At 42.2% G+C, this 21,064-nt stretch overlaps 1 protein-coding gene and 1 long non-coding RNA gene across 3 annotated transcripts in view; one reads left to right on the forward strand and one right to left on the reverse strand.

Moving 5' to 3' along the window:
• The window catches only part of LOC309626636, a 1,318,538-nt gene that overhangs the window by 1,258,062 nt on the left and 39,412 nt on the right, over positions 1 to 21,064 (forward strand). The gene's annotated exons all lie outside the window — the stretch shown is intronic.
• Positions 1 to 21,064, reverse strand: part of BATF (basic leucine zipper ATF-like transcription factor) — a 56,795-nt gene that overhangs the window by 18,143 nt on the left and 17,588 nt on the right. Inside the window, exons 2-5 of one of the 2 annotated variants that reach the window (XM_082385869.1) lie at positions 18,396 to 18,522; positions 4,888 to 5,193; positions 2,414 to 4,640; positions 6 to 110 (exon numbers count right to left, since the gene is read on the reverse strand). In XM_082385869.1, the coding sequence (XP_082241995.1) occupies positions 6 to 110; positions 2,414 to 2,476 (168 nt within the window). In that variant the 5' untranslated portion in view covers positions 2,477 to 4,640; positions 4,888 to 5,193; positions 18,396 to 18,522. Of the gene's footprint in view, positions 1 to 5; positions 111 to 2,413; positions 5,194 to 18,395; positions 18,523 to 21,064 lie in introns of both variants that reach the window. The other variant, XM_082385868.1, reaches the window with a different exon arrangement.

Below are 21,064 nucleotides of genomic sequence, written 5' to 3' on the forward strand. Positions count from 1 at the left end.
CTCACCAGATGGAGGGTGTCAGCTTTCTGTGTCTGCCTCTGCCGGCTCTTCTGGGCAGCAATGCGATTTTTCTCCCTTCTCTGAACTTTTCTCACATCATCAGATGAGTCCTGGGAAGCAGAGGATGATGAGAATTAGGGGAGTCTAACCCTCTCTTCTGAGTGGAGGCAGGCTCTCATGGTGTTTGATATCCGGCTGTCCACCCTTCCATTTCTTCATCTTTACTTGCCCGTCCACCCCCCTATTTACCAAAAGGCTGAACCCAAAAGGGAACTTTTCTCCACACTCTGTTACACTCTCTTAGGTCTCTATAACTTTGGCCAAAAGAGACAGGAAGAGGGCAAAAGAGCTTGAGAACTCAATAGGGCTGTATTTGGAAAAAGATGGTTAAGGCGATGAAGTGTATTTTATCACCTCTCCTCTTCAGGTCTGCTCCACCCTCACCCTCTCACTTTTGGCCTAGAACCTTCTTGCTATTTTTTTTTTTTCCCAAAACTCTGTTAAGTACCTACTATGTGCTAGCTTCTGTGCAAGTGCTTTTTCTCAGAGGTGCTCTTGTTGAAGTCCCCAGTTCTGTGAAGTTGATACCCTTATTTCCATCTTATATGTGGGGGAAACTGAGGCTCAAAGAGCTTGCCCAAGAGCTCACAGTAATCTGAGAGTTACATCTTCTAATGCTAAGTCTGATGCCTTTCCAAGCCGCCCCCGCCCCTGCCACCACTACCTTCCTGGTTTGTACCCCTTGTGTCTTCTGCTGTGCCCCTGGACTGAGGTCCCCACCCCAGATCTGCCTCTTCTTCCCCTGCATTCCCTTCATTATGCTCAGTGACCTTGATATCCCCCATGGCCCTGAGCACAATGCCTAGTACAAACTGGAGACCAAGAACAGTTTTAATGGTGGAGATTACCTGGCCGTGGCAGACAGTGGATGGGTGCTTAGGAGGACACAGGGAACTTTGGGTGTTCTCTAAGTGCACCCCACAGATGGGCATGTGCTCTACTTGGGCAGAGAGGTTAGCTCTGGCTTTCCCCCAGATGCTGCAGGGTAGGTGGAGGAATCTGAGTGAAACCCTTCTGTACCTTCTGCCCTGTCCCCTCTCACGTCCCCACAGGCTAGAGGGACACAGCTCCTTGGGCAAGACTCTGCCCACCAAGCATATGTCTCACCAATGTGCCCAATACTTCCAGGCCATTGCAGTCGGAGGGCATTTGGTTAGATAGGAAGGAAGTGCTCTTTCTCTAAGGGGGATGGGGAACGAGGTTACCATGAAAGCCGTGAGTAATTTCCTTCCTAAGAAGAGTACAAACTTCCAGGCAGTCTGAACCCCTCTGATACCATCTTGAGCAGAGGACTGGATTGTTTGTCCTCTAGAGGTCTCCACTAGGACTTCTTCCTACCTGCTGCTCTCCTGTTAGATATTGATGACAGAAGCTGTAGTATATGTTTACATACTGTTATTTGGGCTGCAGCATTTTGAAAGCCCTCTTGGATATCCATGCTAACGAAAGAATGCAGTTTTTAAACCACAGAGTTGGATAAGGAATTGCCCCCCACTGGTGTATTAGATGAGAAGGAAGAGGGCTTCCTATCGAGGGCGCTGTCGAGGGATGTGGTGAGGAGAAAGCCCCAGGAGCTGCAAGGCAGCGAGGGTGCTCCCGTTTTTGTTTTTTTGTTTTTGGCAACCCTCAAGCTGAAAACTTTTGAGTTGGAAGTCACAACCTAGACTCCCAATGCTCCCAGAATCTCCACCTTCATCTCTCTGGTTTCCCCAGAGCTGAGCTGAGCTACTAAGGAATGTCTCCAAGTCCCCAGAACCATCTCCTGATTCATTTCCTTCCTCCCCCAGCCCTCTCTCCGCCACCTGTGCTAGCAGCAGTAGCCATACCCAGGAGGTAAGATAGATCCTCGGAGCTGGCACGGCGTCCTCCTCCTTCCAACCTGCTCTTCTGCCCCCTTTTACTTTACCCCCATCCCTTTCCTCTCTTGTCCTGCGGGCTGTCTCCTGGGCAACCATCTAGCATTCAGGGTGTGTGTGCCCGGAGCCCGCGTTAAGACTCCTCCTCTCATTTTGCTACTGCCTTGGAGAGAGGTAGACTCTTTCCTCTAAGAGACCAGAGTTCTTTGGTTGTTCATTCTCCTCTTGGCTTCCTCGAAAGCTTCATGGGGTGGGACCCCAGGTGAGGTGGAGGCGATGCGCACCATCGGGGGATGAGGAGGGCGTAATTTGGCAGGATGGGCGGAAGGATGAGGGTCTCCGCCGAGATGCACAGCTTCACCGCAGATCCTGTGTCTTAAGTCTAACAGAGGGCTCCTGCCACCAGCCATCTCCTGGCCTCTCGGCTCCCGGGGCAGGCCGAGGCAGCCCGGCCCTCTCCCCGCCCTTCCCCGGAGAATCAGAAGGCAGGACCCTACCTGTTTGCTGGGGGGCGGAGAGCGGCTGAAGCTGGAGTCGCTGCTGTCGGAGCTGTGAGGCATGGCCGCAGTCTTCCGGGCTCTCCACGCAGCCCCTCGCGCCTCTGGGTTCTCCTGTCCCCAGCCGGCCTCCCTTCCTGACTGCTCCCGGGCCACCAGCCCACCCCCCCTCCGCAGGGCCCTCCTCTGCCCGCCTTGCAGCCACCTCTGACCCCGGCGTCCTTCTCACTCTGGGGTGCAGAGGCTCTGCTCCCCACAGGGACATGTCGCTTGCTTTGGGGCTTGCGCCCTCTCTCTCTCTCTTGTGGTTTCTGGTAACTCGCGCTGGAAGTCACATGGGCGGAAACTTAAACAAGTTAGAAGTTAACTTGAGAGAAAATACATATCTGGGAAAAGACCCACAGAATTATGTGAAAGAAAGAAAAAAAAAAAAAAAACACAAAACCCCAGATACCTTTTGACAGTTTGAAAGACAGAACATCTCTCTTCAATTGATGAAGATAAAAGAGAAAAACAGCCCAGGGAGGGAAAAACCCCAGCCAGAATTAGCAGATCTGTCTTCTGTCAACATGGGCAGAAAGGAGAGGACAGCAAGGAAAGAGTTTCCATTGTCACCCGACTTGATTTTTAAACCAAAATAAAGCAGCGGGGCTGGGATTTCTTTCTGGTTTTCACCTGAAAGCAGCTGCCGGTCCTGTCTTGTGGGAGGCCTTCCCCTTTCCCCTTGCAGCCCGGCCTGCCTTGGGGTGGGCTAGGGGTGAAGGGACCCAAGGGCACGGTCCTTTCCTGACTATCAGACAGAAGAGACTGTGGTAGGTCTGAAAGCCACAGGGGCCGGTCTGGAATTGATGCTCTAAACGTTTACTCATCACCTATGCCTCTTGGCAGGTGCTGTCTTTAGAGAAAAGATGCCTCCTCTGTTGAAGGTCTTTCAGGGGGTCAGGATTGACCTGGAATCTTAATGATTCAAGAAGGTCACAAGGTCAGATCCCAGAATGGAGAAACAGTTAAACACACACACACACACACACACACACACACACAGAGTGAAATGAGCACTGTACTTGGAGTCAAAACAACCAGGAATTCTGCCTCTACCACTTAGTTTGTCTGTGGCCTTGGGTAGCTCACTTGAACTCTATACCCCTCATTATCTTCATCTGTAAATGGAGAATGATAGAACCTGCCCTGCCTACCCCTCAGGGCTGTTTCAAGAAGCAAATAAGAGGGTGGATTAGAAGGCTCCCAGCAGACTATAAAATATGCCATGAAGTCAGCTGTTACTTGTAGTGTTACTTGTCTTGCTGTGAGCACGTTGGAATAGGTCTCAGTAAGCAATCCCACACACACCTGGGCATTCTGGCTTTTAAAAACTGTCTTGCCTTATTCCCAGCATGGCTTAAAGCTAAATACTTGCCTTGCTTAGTCCTAATTGGCAGGAAGTCTGGCCCCTGAAGGATGTTGTGTCCACTGGCTGAATTTCTGCCCTAAGACAATACTGTCCTGGAGGTAAGTTGAGCAAAGCAAAATTCCTTACCCCGTGGAAATTATATCTGAGTGGCAGAAGCAGACAGTAAACAAAGAAGTTAATATCTAATACAGCAGATGGTGACAAGTGCTATGGAGGAAAATAAAGCAGGTAAGGGGTAGGGAATTCTGTGGGTCAGTGGGTTGCTACTTCTACAGGATGGTTAGGAAGGCCTTCCTGAAAGGGGGATATATGAGCAGAGCCCCGAAGGAAAGGAGGGAGTGAATGGTATGGGTATCTAGGGGAAGGACATTCCAGCAAGGACCTGAGGTGGGAGTGTTTGGTTGTTAGAAGAACAGCAGGGAGGCCAGTGTAGCTGGAGTGAGAAGCAGTGCATGGCGGAAAATGAAGTCAGAGAGGTACCAGGAGTTTCCTTCGGGTCTTGGAGGCCACTGTAAGGAGTTTGGCTTTTGTTCTGAAAGAAGTGGGGAGCTCCCTAGAGGACCTGCCCTCCCATTTCCACGCTGTGATTCTCTACCTCAGCCACTGTCTGTTCCCTTCCCAGCACTTACAAAACTTGGTAACTACTTACTTGGTTTCCCCTGGCTTCCCTCATTAGAATGTTAGCTCCATTTGTGAATTGCACTCAACAAATGTTTATTGAGCACCTACCTTGTACGACTACCACTTCGGAGGATACAGTTAGTATTTTGACTGTTTCTCTGAATGAGATGATGATGAATCAGTTAGTTTTGCTGCCTGACAAACCACAAAAAAAGAAAAAAAAAATCTCAGTGGCTTAAAACAACAGCCATTTAGTTAGCTTGTGAGTCGGCGGGTCATCTGGAAGATTCCTCTGGTAGCAGCTGTGCTGGGCTGATCTCCAGCAGGGCTGCATCATGTGTCCTCAGACAGCTGGTAAATTGGCTGATCATTGGCTGGTCTAGGATGGCCTTTGCCAGGAGAGTTCTGCTGCACGTGGTTTCTCCTCCCCCAACATACTTACCCGGGCTCATTAACACAGCCCTTCAGGATTCCAAGAGGAATAGTGGAAGCATTCAAAGCCTCCTGAGGCTCAGATTTCCCACCACGGTCCTTCTGCCACATTCTACTGGACAAAGACAGTCACAAGGCCAGCCCAGGCACTCTGGGTTGAGAAAGAGACTTCACCTCTTGATGGGAGGAATTTAAAGAATTGTGGCCATGTCTGTGGTCTCCCACGGAAGAGAAGCCATTGGAGGTTTTAGAGCAGAAGAGTGATGAGCTCTAACTCAGGTTTTAACAGGATCTCTCTGGACACAGTTGAGATTTACTGTAGAGGAGCAAATGGAAGTAGGGAGACCAGTTAGGATTACAGCATTGGATTATCTTAAGAATCCAAGTTAAAAATATTGGTGGCAGTGACCAGTGAGGTAATGATGAAGGTGGTGAGAAGTGGGCCATATAATAACTGATGACCGTGACTCTCTTGTTTACAGTTATATACCCAGTGCCTGGTAGATACCTAATAAATAGTTGTCAATGGACTCAATATCTGAATGAATTCCCAGAGAACTTTGCTCATAACTTATGGCTCTTATCTACCTTGTCCTATAACTTTTCTCACCCTTAGTGTACTGAAAGTTCTGTAAAGATAAAAACCTTCACGTTTGTGTTTCATTCGATTTAATTTAACATTTATTAATCCCTATTATGTAGCAGAAATTGTAAGTCTGATAAGACAGAGACCCTGCCCTCCTAGAAAGAAGTCAAATAACTAAAAAGGCTATCAGAAGTGTTAATATAATGTTCAGGTGAAGGTCTTAACTCTGAACTTTCTACCATTCAACAGTAAATACTTGTTGAATGAATGATTGCTTGATTCAGTGGTTCCAAATCAACATACTGCTTTAGTATTTAACAGAGACTAATGAGAAGAGAAATGAAAAATTAGCTCTTACATAGAAAGATGGTCTCTTCAATAGTATTGATTATAAATTATTTTTAAATATTTAAGATTAAAGAATAATAAACACTTGCATATCCACCATTAAGCTTAATAAATAAGTTATGAATAGAACTGAAGACCCCTGTATATCCCTCCCTAATCCCATTCCCTCTCCACCCAGGTAACCGTTAACCAGAATGTGGTTCTTATCATTCTTATGCATTTCTCTATACTTGAACCATATCTGTATGTATACCTAAGCAATACATAGTGCTGCTGTGCATGATTTTTAACTTTTTACATTGTCAATATTTTTACATTTAATTTCTATTTTTTATTACACAGTATCTGAATGGTCACAGCAAGGCTTGGAATACAGGCATTCTCACTGAAGTTATTCTGGAGAACACCACAAAGCCTCCAAGAAACTGTTGTAAAACAGCCAACATCAGCTCAGCTAGCATCAGCCCAGAGCCTAAGGATAATGCTAAGGCAGCATTTGCTAGACACTTAAATCCTTTATGCTAACAACTAACACCTGTCACGACAGTTGTTGGCTCATGCATGGCCCTGGTACAAATTAGAAAACAGTGCCACCTCTTGGTAGGCAATCGCAGGCCAAAGGGCATGGACTGGTGAGCCCCTATTTGACTTCTAAGGTCAGGGCTCTTGAACAGTGAACAATTTGTACAACTGTACCCAGCACCCTTGCTGTGTATCACTTACTATGTGTCAGGCACATAAAATGACTCAATTCTCACAACCGTCACAGGAGGTAAGTACAGTTGACCTTTGAACAACTCAGGGGTGAGGGATGCTGACCCCCCCCATTGTCAAAAATCCACATATAACTTTTGACTCCTCCAAACCTTTAACTACTAATAGCTTACTGTTGACTGGAAACCTTACCAATAACATAAACAGTCGAGTAATGCATATTTTGTATGTAATATGTATTGTATACTGTATTCTTATAATAAAGTAAGCTAGAAGAAAGAAGATGTTATTAAGAAAATCAAAAGGAAGAGAAAATATGTTTATAGTACTATATTTCATTTATCGATACTGTAAGTTTACATCATCTGTTTATAAGATGAATTGTCTGTCAATACCTACATCAATATTGTCTTATATGATACAAAAGACTGTAGATGTTATACATATTACTAACACTAGACATCAAAAATGAAAAGGCAATGTGAGAGGACTTCCCTGGTGGTTCAGTGGTTAAGAATCCTCCTTCCGGACTTCCCTTCCCTGGTGGCGCAGTGGTTAAGAATCCGCCTGCCAGTGCAGGGGACAAGGGTTCAAGCCCTGGTCTGGGAAGATCCCACATACCGTGGAGCAGCTAAGCCCGTGCGCGCCACAACTACTGAGCCTGCGCTCTAGAGCCCATGAGCCACAACTACTGAGCCCACGTGCCACAACTACTGAAGCCTGTGCACCTAGAGCCCGTGCTCCGCAACGAGAAGCCACCACAATGAGACGCCCGCACACCGCAACAAAGAGTAGCCCCTGCTCGCCGCAGCTAGCCTGCACACAGCAACAAAGACCCCCAAAACAGCCAAAAATAAAAATTAATTAATTAATTAAAAAAAAAATCCTCCTTCCAATGCAGGGGATGCGGGTTCGATCTCTGGTCGGGGAACTAAGATCCCATGTGCCATGGGGGAACTAAGATCCCATGTACCATGGGGCAGCTAAGCCCATGTGCCACAACTACTGAGCCCACATGCTCTGGAGCCCACGTGCCACAACTAGAGAGAAGCCCACAAGCCACAATGAAGAGCCCGCTCACCACAACAAAAGATCCCGCGTGCCACAACTAACACCCGACGCAGCCAAATAAATAAATAAAAATATTTTTTAAAAAAGACAATGCGAAAAAGAAGAAATTCATATTTATTTACAGGTATAATGATTCATGCATGGGTAACAAAGAAGCAGCAATATGATTGCTTTATGGTAGCCTAGCCTATATGCTAATGAACGAATTGGTATAAAATTTTTAAGGCATACAGTATTACAGTCATATTTATAATACAGTTTGGGAAACATTTTTACGTCTTTTTACCTGTGATAGGCTGACAGGCAGTATCTCCAATTACATGAGAGAGAGAGGCACACTGTAAGGCAGTGTAATTCTTTGAAAGCAAATAACTTTTGAGTTGCGGGATCACAGAGGTGGGAGAGGGAGTGGTTCTGAGGAGGGGAGGGGATAAGTGGGGGGAAAGGGAACTCTGGGAATTTAGGGCAGCAGCCATTTGCCAGTATGTATTTCAGTGTCTAAATAACTAGCACCATAATGCAAGTGCCTATTAGATCAGCCTTGTTTAAAATTAGCAGGATACGTTGTAGGCAAATGGGCTTCTTAAGGTAATTGAAAATAGATATTTTTTTAAGTGCCACAAACTTGCTGTATTCACACCAGTCTAGTTCTCCTGGTCCTTTGCTCTTCCCAGTACCAGCACAAATATAGACTTCAGTCCAACTCCTACTGAATCAGCTCATTTCCAAGACCCGGGTTTTACGAAAGCAGAGATGCTCTGACCAAATTATTAAGAAAATGGGTTGAAACTGAGAAACCTAGCAAAGCAGAAACTTCCTGAGTGTCTGTGGCATGTCCCCCGGCGTGGGGGGTTGGGGGGGGCTGACTACAGAACTAGGTACTTTTCCTTCAGGACAGTGATTTCAGGAGTCAGGCTTCCCTCCCTGGAAGGAGGTGGGAAATCACCCAATGTCAAAAAGAAGGAAGGAAATACTTGCTTGGGACACCCCTCAGATATTTTGATTTAATTGGTCTGAGCGCAGGTATTTTTTAAAAGCTCCCCTGATGGTTCTAACATGAAGCCATTGGATGGAGGGGAAATCGCGGAGCACGTTTCTCCAGGAGGGGGCACTTTGTGGCCTCAGAGTCCAGTTAAGCTTCCAGGCCCAGCTCTTTCATCTCTGTTCATTCTCTCTCACCAGCCCTGGGACACAAAGACCCTCACACCCTGGGGTTAACAGGCTCCAAATCTACTTTCCTCACCCGCTTTGAGCTGATACAGGACCTGGGTGCATGAACCCTAGGGTTGAGTCCACCGAAGCAGGCCAGGTAAGGGGGGGTGGCCGCGGAGGGGGATGAGGGTCAGGAAGGGTTAGGAGCGCTCCCCTCCCCTCGTAGATGCTCAGGTGCCCTCAGCGGGCACCTGGCGCCACTGGCTGCATTTTCAGACCCCTGTGCCTTTTCCTCTGAGAGGCAGTTTCACATTCCTAGAGCATTTTGCCTCATTCCCTGATAGCTCACTGTCTAGTTAGTAAAGATGAAACCCAGGAAGAGGAAAGAAGAGTCTCCTGAGAGTGCAGGCAAATGTCCCCGGGGTCCCCAAGGGCCCCTCACTGGTGGCTGGAGGCTGGGGGGAGGTGGGAGGCCTTCCCATCAGCGGCTGCCCACCCTTCCAGGCTGCCCCCGCCCAGGTCAGAATTTCTAGGTTATCACCCCTCCCATATAGACCATTAATGCATTGACACCAAACCCACTCTTTTTTCTGAGCTCTATCTGAGCACCTTGCTGGATGTGCCACCTTTGAAATCTTAAGAGCTGACTGCAACTCTTTAGTTATTTGAGCAAAAATAATAAAAATCCCCTAGCTGCCTTATTAAAAAAAAATTTTTTTTTTTTTTTTTTTTTTGGTGGTAAAGCACAAAGCACAGTATGGTACATCTTCGATGCTTACAAGATGGCTAAAGGGGATTTTTCTCAAAGTTTCCCAAACAAGTAGGGAAAATATTTACCTGAGGGCAGAGCCCTCCAGCAAAGGGGCCAGAGTGGGTGGCCAGGTGATAATAAGGAAATTCCCCCTGAGGGCATGGGCAGGGCCTGTAGTCCAACCCTTTAATCTGGGCTTTAAACCCAGATAAAGCTTTGTAGGAAGCTTCTTAGGAGGGAGTGGCCACCATGAATGTGCTGGTCCCAAAGGGTTAAATAGGGTTTCTCAACTTCAGCATTTTGACATTTGGAGTGGATAAATCTTTGTTGTGGGGGGCTATGCTGTGCATTGTAAGCTGTTTATCAGCATCTCTGATCTCTACCCACTAGATGCCAGTAAAACTCCCCACTTATGAAAATCGAAAATATTTCCGGACCTTGATTAGCAGATGCAAACTATTATATATAGGATGGATAAACAACAAGATCCTACTGTACAGCACAGGGAACTATATTCAATATCCTGTGATAAACTGTAATGAAAAATATATGAAAAGGAATATATATATGTATATGTATATATATGTATAACTGAATCACTTGGCTGTATGGCAGAAATTAACAAAACATCATAAATAAGGATGTTTAAAAAAAACACATCATAAATTGTAAATCAACTATACTTCAATAAAATAAATTTTTAAAAAAGTTTCCAGGGGGCTTCCCTGGTGGCGCAGTGGTTGAGAATCTGCCTGCCAATGCAGGGGACACGGGTTCGAGCCCTGGTCTGGGAAGATCCCACATGCCACGGAGCAACTGGGCCCGTGAGCCACAATTACTGAGCCTGCGCGTCTGGAGCCTGTGCTCCGCAACAAGAGAGGCCGCGATGGTGGGGGGCCCGCGCACCGCGATGAAGAGTGGCCCCCACGTGCCGCAACTAGAGAAAGCCCTCGCACAGAAACGAAGACCCGACACAGCCAAAAATAAATAAATAAAAGAACGTGAATTTCTTTAAAAAAAAAAAAAAGTTTCCAGACCTTGCTAGATGTCCTTTTGGTGGGGGGAGGGGGGGATCAAAACTGCCAGGTGAGAACCAATGGATTAAAGACCATGCACCCCAAAGCAGCGATGCCCCCTATCAACCTGTACCTGGTAAACTCCTCACAAACCCCCTCAAAGCTCAGGAAACCTCTGGACAGATATGCTTTGTTCCATGCAGCTTCTGAGTCCCCAGGTTTCGGACCTACTTCAGCCTGTGGGTGTAGCCATGCTGACCACGGAGCCATGGGCAGCTCCTAGGGTGAGCCTCAGAGCTGCTTCCGGCAGGCTCCCCTCTTACCTGCCCCTCGCAGACCAGAGAGAAGGGAACAGGGGCTCTCAAAGGATGAGAGAGGCCATTCCATTTTTTAGTTGCCGACTGGATTAAAAACTGAAGATATATCAGGATAAGGTAACAAAAATTATGGTGTATTTTTAAAGCAAGGTATTTGCACTAGAACCAGATAATTATGGTATTTATACAATTATTAGTTCATGGCTCGCTGGAGGTGGTACTGACTGGCAGTGGGAAGTAGCTTCAATGCTGGATGGATCCCTGGATGTTCTCTCGGGCCTGGCTGAGTCTTTCTGGCTGGATATATGACCTCATTTGGACATAAGGTGCTTTGGGAATGTGAGGCCTACCAAATCACTCTTCAGCACCCCTCCCTCACCCACCCAACCCTGAAAGGGTGTGGAGGAAGCTCTATGGAAGAAGGTGAGAAAAGGGAAACAGCTTCTTAGCTTTGGGTTTGAATATGCAATCAAATGTTCTGTCTCTGCCACTTAGTAACCACGTGATCTTGGGCAGAGCACATAAAATTCTGTGCCTCAGTTTCCTCATCTATGTAATGGGAATTACAGTACCCATCTCATAATATTGAACGTATTTAAATTGCTTAGCACAGTGATTGGTGCCTAGTAAGCATTTGGTGCCTATAGGTATTACTGCTGTTGTATTTATTTTATATAGCCCAAATAGATCTGGGCTTATCCCAGTACAGTGTCTCATCCAAAAGAAGCATTAAGAAGAGGGAATCACATCACATACCAACTTCCTGAAGTCCTCTTTACACAGTTTCTCCCCCGAGTCACCCTCCTCAAAGCTATTGTACCAGGCTATGCTTTCTCTTCTGAGATCTTTGTTACTACTTCCCAAATCTCACAGTCCTGTCTGCGACCTTCACTCCTCTCTTGCTAAGCAACTCTCCTCTCTACCTCCCAACCAAGTGTTCTTTGTTCCTAGGCTGGCCAGGCCAGATTAGTATCACTTACCTTACTGTCCCATTGTCTTCCTTTCCACCCTCTCCTAGCTCCATAGGGCAAAGGTTCAGTAGCAACTGGCCCCTGAACAAAGATGTCTCCTCCAAGGGCAGTTTGTTATTTATTTGCCTGTTGTTGGACATTTGAGTTGTCTTCAAGTTTTGACTATTATGAGTAAAGTGGCTACGCCTATTAAATGTAAAAGTCTTTTAGGGGATATATGCTTTCATTTTTCTTGGGTGACTACCTAGATAGGAATACCTGCAACCTTGCTGTAGTCATTTATTAGTTCTAGTAGCTTTTATGTAGATTTCTTAGGATTTTCTTAGATGATTATGTTTTCTGTGAATAAAGACAGTTTTACTTTTTCCTTTCCAACCCATTTGCCTTTTTTTCTTGCTTTGTTGCATAGGCTTTGTGTATAGTTCAGTGTTGAATAAAAGTATTGAGAGTTGACATCCTTGCCTTATTTCTAATCTGAAGAGATAAGCATTCAGTCTTTACCATTAAGTAGAATGTAACCTATACAGTTTTATACTTTATAGATTTTCCTTCATCAGGTTGAGGAAATTCCCTTCTATTTCTAGTCTGTTGAGAGCCTTCATCTTGAATGTATGTTTGTTGAATTTTGTCAAATGCTTTTTCTTAATCTATTGATATAATTCCATGGTCTCTCTCCTTTATTCCATTTTATGATAATTACATTAATTGATTTTTGAATGTTAAACCAACCTTGCATTCCTGGGATTACTTTATTTGCTCATACTTCTTAGAGGATTTTAAAATTGAGATATAATTCACACACCATGAAATTTCCCCTTTTAAAGTAAAAAATTCAGTCTATTCATAGAGTTGTGCAACTGTCACCACTATCTAATTTCAGAACATTTTCATCACCTCAGAAAGAAATTCTGTACCTGTTAGCAGTCACTCTCCATTCCCTCCTCCCCTCTCTTTCTGGCAACCACTAACATACTTTCTATCTTTGTGGGTTTGTCTATTTTGGACATTTCATGTAAATAGAGTCACACAGGCTTTGTGACTGGTTTCTTTCATATAGCATAATCTTTTCATGGTTTATCCATGTTGTAGCATGTATCAGTATTTCATTCCTTTCTATGACCCAATAATATCCCATTGTGTAGATAAGCTACATTTTGTTTGTCCATTCATCATTTGATGGACATGTGGGTTGTTTCTACATTTTGGCTTTTATAAATAATGCAGCTAGAAACATCTGTGTACAAGTTTTGTGTGGAGATATATTTTCAAGTCTCTTGGAATGGGATTGCTGAAATTAAAGCTGAACCTGGATTGATGACTTACTTTTTCTATTGAAATAATGTCTTTTACTTTCTTGATAGGGCCCTTTTAAGCAGAAAAGTTTTAATTTTAATGAAGTCCAAGTTACATAATTTTTTTTTCTTTTGGTTGCTTGTGTTTTTGGTGTCATATCTAAGAAACTATTGCCTAACCCAAGGTCACAAAGATTTACACCTACATTTTCTTCTAAGAGTTTTAATAGTTGTAGATCTTACATTTAAGTCTTTGATCCATTCTGAGTTAATTTTTGTAGGCTGTGAAGTATGGGTTCAAATTAATGTTTTTGCATATAGATATCCAATTGTCCCAGCACTATTTGTTGAAAAGACCATTCTTCCCCCATTGAATGGTCTTGGAAACTTTATCAGAAATCAATTATCTATAAATGTGTGGGTCTATTGCTGGACTCTAAAATCTCCTTCATTGATTTATATGTCTATCCTTATGCCAGTTGTACCCTGTCTTGTAGTATGTTTTGTTTTGTTTTCTTGTAGTAATTTTGAAATTGGGAAATGTGAGTCCTTCAACTTTATTCTTTTTAAGATTGTTTACACTATTCTGAAACCCTTATAATACCATATGAATTTTAGGATCAGCTTATCAGTTTTTGCAAAAACAGGTAGTTGGAAAATTATGTGGATTGCATCAAATCTGTAGGAACAATTAGGGAAGTATTGCCCTCTTAACAATATTAAGTCTTCCAACCCATAAACATGGGATGTCTTCCCATTTATCCAGGTCTTCTTTAATTTCTTTCAATGATGTTTTGTAGTTTTGGTGTGTAAAGTTTGCGGGGTTTTTTGGGTTAAATTTAGTCCTTTTTGATGCTAATATAAATAGAATTATTTTCTTAATTTCATTTTTGGATCATTCGTTGCTGGTGTATAGCAATATAATTGATTTTTGTAAATTGATTTTGTATCCTGCAACCTTGCTGAACTTGTTTATCAGCTCTAACAAATTTGTATCTGTGTGTGAATTCCTTAGGATTTTCTATATACAAGATCATGTCATCTGTAGATATAGTTTTACTTTTTTTCTTTCCAATATGTATGTCTCTTATTTCTTTTTCTAGCCTAATTTCACTACTAGAAATTCCAGTATAATGTCGAATAGTAATGGTTAGAGTCGATATCCTTTTCTTGTTCCTGATCTTGGTGAGAAAGCCTTCAGTCTTTCACTACTGAGCATAATGTTATTTATGGGTTTTTCATAGATGTCCTTTATCATGTTGGGAAAGTTCTCTTCTACTTATAGTTTGTTGAGTTTATCATGAAAAGCTGTTGGATTTTGTCAAATGCTTTTTCTGCATCTATTGAGATGATCATGTGGGTTTTGTTCTTTATTCTAATAATATGATTATATTGATTAATTTTTGTATGTTGCACCAATCTTGCATTCTTGGACTAAATTCCACTTGGTCATGGTGTATAATCCTTTTCATATGTTGTTCTAATTTTTGGAAGGTTTTGAGAAGGATTGATGTTAATTCTTTTTAAACATTTGATAGTATAGTATTCACCAGTGAAACCTAGGTCCTAGGCTTTTCTTGGTGGCAAGATCTTGACTACTAATTCAGTCTCTTTATTTGTTTTCATTCTATTCAGATTTTAAAATTTCTTCTTGATTAAGTTGCAGTAGTTTGTATCTTTCTAGGAACTTTACATTTTATCTAGGTTATCCAATTTGTTTGCATAAAATTGTTTTAGTATTCTCTTATAATCATTTTTATTTCTGTAAGATCAATAGTAATGCCCCCTTTCATTTCTGATTTTATTAATTTGAGTCTTTTCTCTCTTTCTTTTTTCTTGGTCAGACTAGTTAAAGGTTTTTCATCTATGTTGATCTTTTCAAAGGACCAACTTCTGGCTTTCTTGAATTTTTCTACTGTTTTTCTATTCTCTATATAATTTACTTCTGCTCTATTTTGTATTATTTCCTTCCTCCTGCTTCCTTCCGGTTAGTTTGTCCTTCTTTTTCTAGTTTCCTAAGGTAGAGGTTTAGGTTATTTATTTGAGATCTCTCTTCTATTCAGATATAGACATATACAGCTAGAAAATTCCCTCTAAGTAATGATTTAGCTGCATCCCATAAGTTTTGGTGTGTTATGTTTTTGTTTTCATTCATCTCAAATTATCTTTTCATTTCCCTTGTGATTTCTTTTTTGATCTATTGGTTATTTAGGATTGTGTTATTTAGTATCAACATGTGTGTGAATTTTCCATTTTTTTTTCCTGTTACTTATTTCTAATTTCATTCCATTGCAGTTGGAAAATATACTTTGTATGATTTCAGTCCTTATAACTTTATTGAGACTTGTTTTATGGACTAATAAATGGTCTATTCTGGAGAACGTTCCATGGTGCAATTGAGAGAACATGTGTCTGCTTTTGAATGGAATTTTCTATCAATGTCTGGTTTAGTTGGTTTAGAATGTTGTTCAAGTTTTCTATTTCCTTGCTAATCTTATGTCCAGTTGTTCTATCTATTAATGAAAGTGGGGTGTTAGAATTTTCAACTATTATTGTTGAATTGTCTATTTCTCCCTTCAATTCTGTCAGTTTTTGCTTCATGTATTTTAAGAAGTATGTTGTTACATGCATCCATGTTTATAATCGGTATGTCTTCTTGAGGGATTGATCCTTTTATTATTGTAAAATATCCTTCTTTGCCACCCTGCTAATATTTTTCTTAAGGTCTATTTTTTTTCTGATATTAGCATAACTACTCCAGATTTCTTCTGGCTATTGTTTACATGGCATATGTTTGCCCATCCTTTTACATTCAATCTATTTATGTCTTTGAATCTAAAGTGCATTTCTTCACAGATGTAGAGAACAAATGTATGGACACCAAGGGGGGAAAGTGAGGGTGGGGGTGGGATGAATTGGGAGATTGGGATTGACATGTATACACTGATGTGGATAAAATTAATGACTAATAAGAACCTGCTGTATAGCACAGGGAACTCTGCTTCACTTCGCTGTACAGTGGAAACGAACACAACATTGTAACACAAATATACCCCAATTAAAAAAAAATGAAAAAAAAATATTGTGGCAAATAGCAAGAAAAAAAATAAAGTGCATTTCTTATAGACTGCATGTGGTTGGATCACATTTTTTAAAATCCATTCTGCCTTTTGATTGGAGTGTTTAATCCATTTGCATTTAATGTAATTGACAATAAAGTAGAGTTTATGTCTGCCATTTTGCTACTTGTTTTCTACATGTCTTATGTTCTTATGTCTTTTTTGTGCCTCTATTCCTCTATTACTTCCTGCTTTGGGGTTAAATAGATATTTTCTAATGTACCATTTTTTGTTGTTGTTGTTGTTGTTTTGTTTTTTTAAAGTCTTTATTGAATTTGTTACAATATTTTTTTAAATTTTATTTATTTATTTATTTTTATTTTTGGCTGCTTTGGGTCTTTTTTGTTGCGCACGGGCTTTCTCTAGTTGCGGCGAGCGGGGGCTACTCTTCATTGCAGTGCATGGGCTTCTCATTGCGGTGGTTTCTCTTGTTGTGGAGCATGGGCTCTAGGCACATGGGCTTCAGTAGTTGTGGCTCTCGGGTTTAGTTACTCTGTGGTGGCTCAATAGTTGTGGCGCACAGACTTAGTTGCTTCCGTGGCATATGGGATCTTCCTGGACCAGGGCTCGAACCTGTGCCCCCTGAATTGGCAGGCGGATTCTTAACCACAGCGTCACCAGGGAAGTCTTTAATTTCCTTTTTTTAAAAATAATTTATTTATTTATTTATTTATTTATTTATTTGGCTGTGTTGGGTCTTCATTTCTGTGTTAGGGCTTTCTCTAGTTGTGGCAAGCGGGGGCCACTCTTCATCACGGTGCGCGGGCCTCTCACTATTGCGGCCTCTCTTGTTGCGGAGCACAGGCTCCAGATGCGCAGGCTCAGTAGTTGTGGCTCACGGGCCTAGTTGCTCCGCAGCATGTGGGATCTTCCCAGACCAGGGCTCGAACCCGTGTCCCCTGCATTGGCAGGCAGATTCTCAACCACTGCACCACCAGGGAAGCCCCTTAATTTCCTTTTAATTTAATTTTTTTAAAAGATTTTTTTGATGTGGACCATTTTTTTTTTTGTCTTTATTGAATTTGTTACAATATTGCTTCTGTTTTATGTTTTGGTTTTTTGGCTGTGAGGCATGTGGGATCTTATCTCCCCGACCAGGGACTGAACCCACACCCCTTGCACTGGAAGGAGAAGTCTTAGCCACTAGACCGCCAAGGAAGTCCCCCTTTTTAATTTTAATTTTCTTTTTCTTTTAACCTATGTAGTTACCATTACCAGTGCTCTTTATTTTCTTCATGTGGATTCAAGGCACTATCTTGCATCCTTTCATTTCAGCCTAAAGGTCTCCCTTTAGTATTTCTTGTAGGATAGGCCTACCAGTGATAAATTCTGTCAGCTTTTGTTTATCTGTGAATATCTTAATTTTGCCATTATATGTTAACAGCTTTATTGAGATGTAATTTACATACTATACAATCCACCCATTTAAAGTGTACAATAAATTGCATTTACCATACTCAGAGAGTTGTGCATCCTTCGCCATAATAAATTTTAGAATATTTTCATTGCTCCAAAAAAGAAACCCTGTACCCCTTAGCCATCACTTCCCAAATCTCTCATCTGTCTCTATCACCTCAAGCCCTAGGCAACCACTAATCTACTTTCTCTATAGGTTTCCCTATTTGTTGGTTTAATCGATCTTTTAAAAGCATAAACTTTTAACTTTATTGATTTTCTCTTTTCTTTGTACATTTTCTCTGTTTATTTGTCTATTGAGTGTAGTTGTAGTTTGTTCCTTCTGATGTTGATATTCCAATGAATGAATATAATTAATTTATTTATCCATTTGATTGTTGATGGAATTTTGGATTGTTAGGCACATCTTTGATGTTATATTTCTAGCATTTCAACCCTGTTCTTTAATTATTTATATTTGCCCCTTTATAACTGAATATCCATTGGATTTATATCAACTGGATAAAGTTTTGCTGCTCTCAACATGCTCAGTGATTTCCACTTTTTATCTCAGTTGCTATAAAGTTAGAAGATTTACATTTCTTGTGATTAGTACAGCACTTTCACTTTTCCAGTCTTTACTTTTTTTTTTTAAGGAAAGAGGCAATGTTTTAGTTAAAGAAACAGAGCAGAACCTATACACACACACACACACACACACACACACACACACACACACACACATATATATGAGACAGAGAGAATTATTATAAGAAACCAACTCACAATTATAGAGAGCAAATTCCAAAATCTACAGTTGGCAAGCTGGAGACCCAGGAGAGCCAATGGTGTGGTTCCAGTCCAAAGGCCAGCAGGCTCTAGACCCAGGAAAAACTGATATTTCAGTTTGAGTCTGAAGGCAGAAAAAAAAAAGACTTAGCTTGAAAGCAGTCAAGCAGGAGGAACTCTTCATACCCATGTGCGGATGAATCTTTTTGTTCTGTTCAGGCTTTCAACTGATCTGGTGAGGCCCACCAGATTAGGGAGGTGTTACGACTTTCTTAAATTAACATTTGTTAAATGATGCACTGGGTGCAGGATGGTGAGCCCTGGTTCCACAAAAGACCACAAGAGAAATCGAAATGGAGAAGTTTATTACTCACAGGTCCTGGAGGAAGCACAGGGCACACCTGGAGGGGAGGTTAAGGCAGGGTGAAAGCAGAAAGAGTGGCAGGACCTGGGGCACATGCCTATATTAGTGCTTTGGGGTCCCCAGGCTAAAGCTGGCTTGGTCAATTTAAACCAAAAAGAGCAGGGTTTTGGGAGGCTCCATGGGGGTCTTATCTAAGGTGGAACACAAGGGGAAGGTGCTGGGTGGGCAGGGCAGGGGAGTGGGGTGGGCTGTTAATCACAGAGCTGTTGAGTCATATCAGGAACTCACATTTACTTGTGACCTGGTGGGCTGTTATCTAGGGTGTGCCTTTCCGTGCGGGGCTAGTGTTAGTTCAAGGCCCCCACAGGCCACTTGGCCAAAAATGGATGTTGAGGCAGCAATGCTATGGAGAAACTTAGCTAAAGTTGCAACTGAGGGTAATCTGCTTTATTCAGTCTGTCGGTCTAAATGTTAAACCCATGTAAATACACTCTCACAAAAACAGCCAGAATAATGTTTGACCAAATATCAGACTCTCCCCCACCCCACACAAAGAATTAACCATCACAGGCAACATGCCATAAAATATTAAAGAAGTGCACAAAAAGACTAATCAAAGAGGCAAGGCTGCTGAGACTGAACTGTGGGATGAACTGTATGTGTATAATTGGGAGACTGCACACCAGAATGGTAACAACTATTTTCTCTAGTAAACATGTACACTGTAATAATAATAAAAATGAATTTAAACTATTACATGCTGGTATTTTAGAATATCTCCATACATTTCTTTTTTTTTTTTTAATAAAAAAAGCAAAGGACATGAGCCCTCTTTTTTTTTTTTATATTTATTTATTTATTTACTTGGTTGCACTGGGTCTTAGTGGCAGCATGCAAACTCTTAGTTGCGGCATGCATGTGGGATCTAGTCCCCTGACCAGGGATCGAACCCGGGCCCCCTGCATTGGGAGCATGGAGTCCTATCCACTGCGCCATCAGGGAAGTCCCAGAGTATCTCCATACATTTCTAAGACTGTGGCAGTTTGAGGGAGACGGTGGTATGGATGGATTGGTGGTTTGTATAGCTCGACAAAACCGATGAAGTCGTGCAAGACTGGCCGCCCTCTTGTCCATCAGCCTCAGGTGTCCCTCTGTCAAGTTTCCCAATTCATGTCCCTAGGAACTCTTTCATCACTCTGGTGTTTCAGCAAACAGAATGTCTCTGTGTTTGGACAGACATACATACATGTTCCCAGACTCCCCGTGTTCCCTGTGCAATTCCTCAATCTTACCTGCCCCGTGGTGGAGGTAATCATCCTGTCCTTGGGAATCTAGATGACCAGACTCGTGGCCGGGCCCAGGTAGCCTCACTAAATGCCACACAGGAGTAGAAGGACTATTTTTCCTTGTGAGCTATTCTTTGAAATACAGAAGCATTCACATAAATGAGAAATCTCTCATGAATGTATTTGTAAATAGAATCCTGTGGTACTGAATTAGCTGTGGAATTCATTTAGGGAGCATTTTATCTGTATTACCACCCTGGACATAGATGGGATAGAGTGTATAAGAGTCCCTCTGTGCTCACTATCACCCTCAAGGATATATCTAAGAGGATACAAAAGTACTATTTCTCTCTCATTCTACTGGTCAATGTAGCTTCTGTGGATTCATGTAGTCACGTGGTAGGATTAAGATTAGGGGCTGAGAAAATAGATGTACCAGTGGACTTTCCGAGTCTGTTATTATCTAAAGATTACTTTCAAAACGCCCTTATACCTTTGGTCTAAGATGGACTGAGCCCAGGTGCTTGACAGGAAAATCCCATTGAAATGACTTTCAAGTGACTTACATAATGTGAGTGGGAGATATCGTAAAAAGGACACTGTAAAAGGTGACAGACCGAGGAATACAGATTTAAGCAAATTGTTTCAAGTGATAAAGATTACCAATAGACTAAAAACAAAAATATAAGTAAAAATTGGGAGGGGAAAAATGAGGTGACCTATAATGGAATTAAATTCCTCAATGTTCAATGGCCACATTATTTAAAGTGAGGGGGTCTTTAAATAATGTTTAAAGTGGATAAGCTGAGAAACAGAAGTATAAACATATTTTTGAATTCTGAATGTAACCAATGTAATATAATGTGTGTAAAAGCACAAAACCCAGATGTGATTTCAAATGTTTGCCTGTGGAGAGTGGGCCTCGGGGTAGGTCTGGAGATGCGGAGAACTTTCACATTTTCTTTACCCTTTTTGTAATTGTTTGCAATGTTATGACCCCGTATATAAGCCATTTT

This window comes from Balaenoptera borealis (genome assembly GCF_965194805.1).
Source record: "Balaenoptera borealis genome assembly, chromosome: 3".
Taxonomy (NCBI): Eukaryota; Metazoa; Chordata; class Mammalia; order Artiodactyla; family Balaenopteridae; genus Balaenoptera; species Balaenoptera borealis.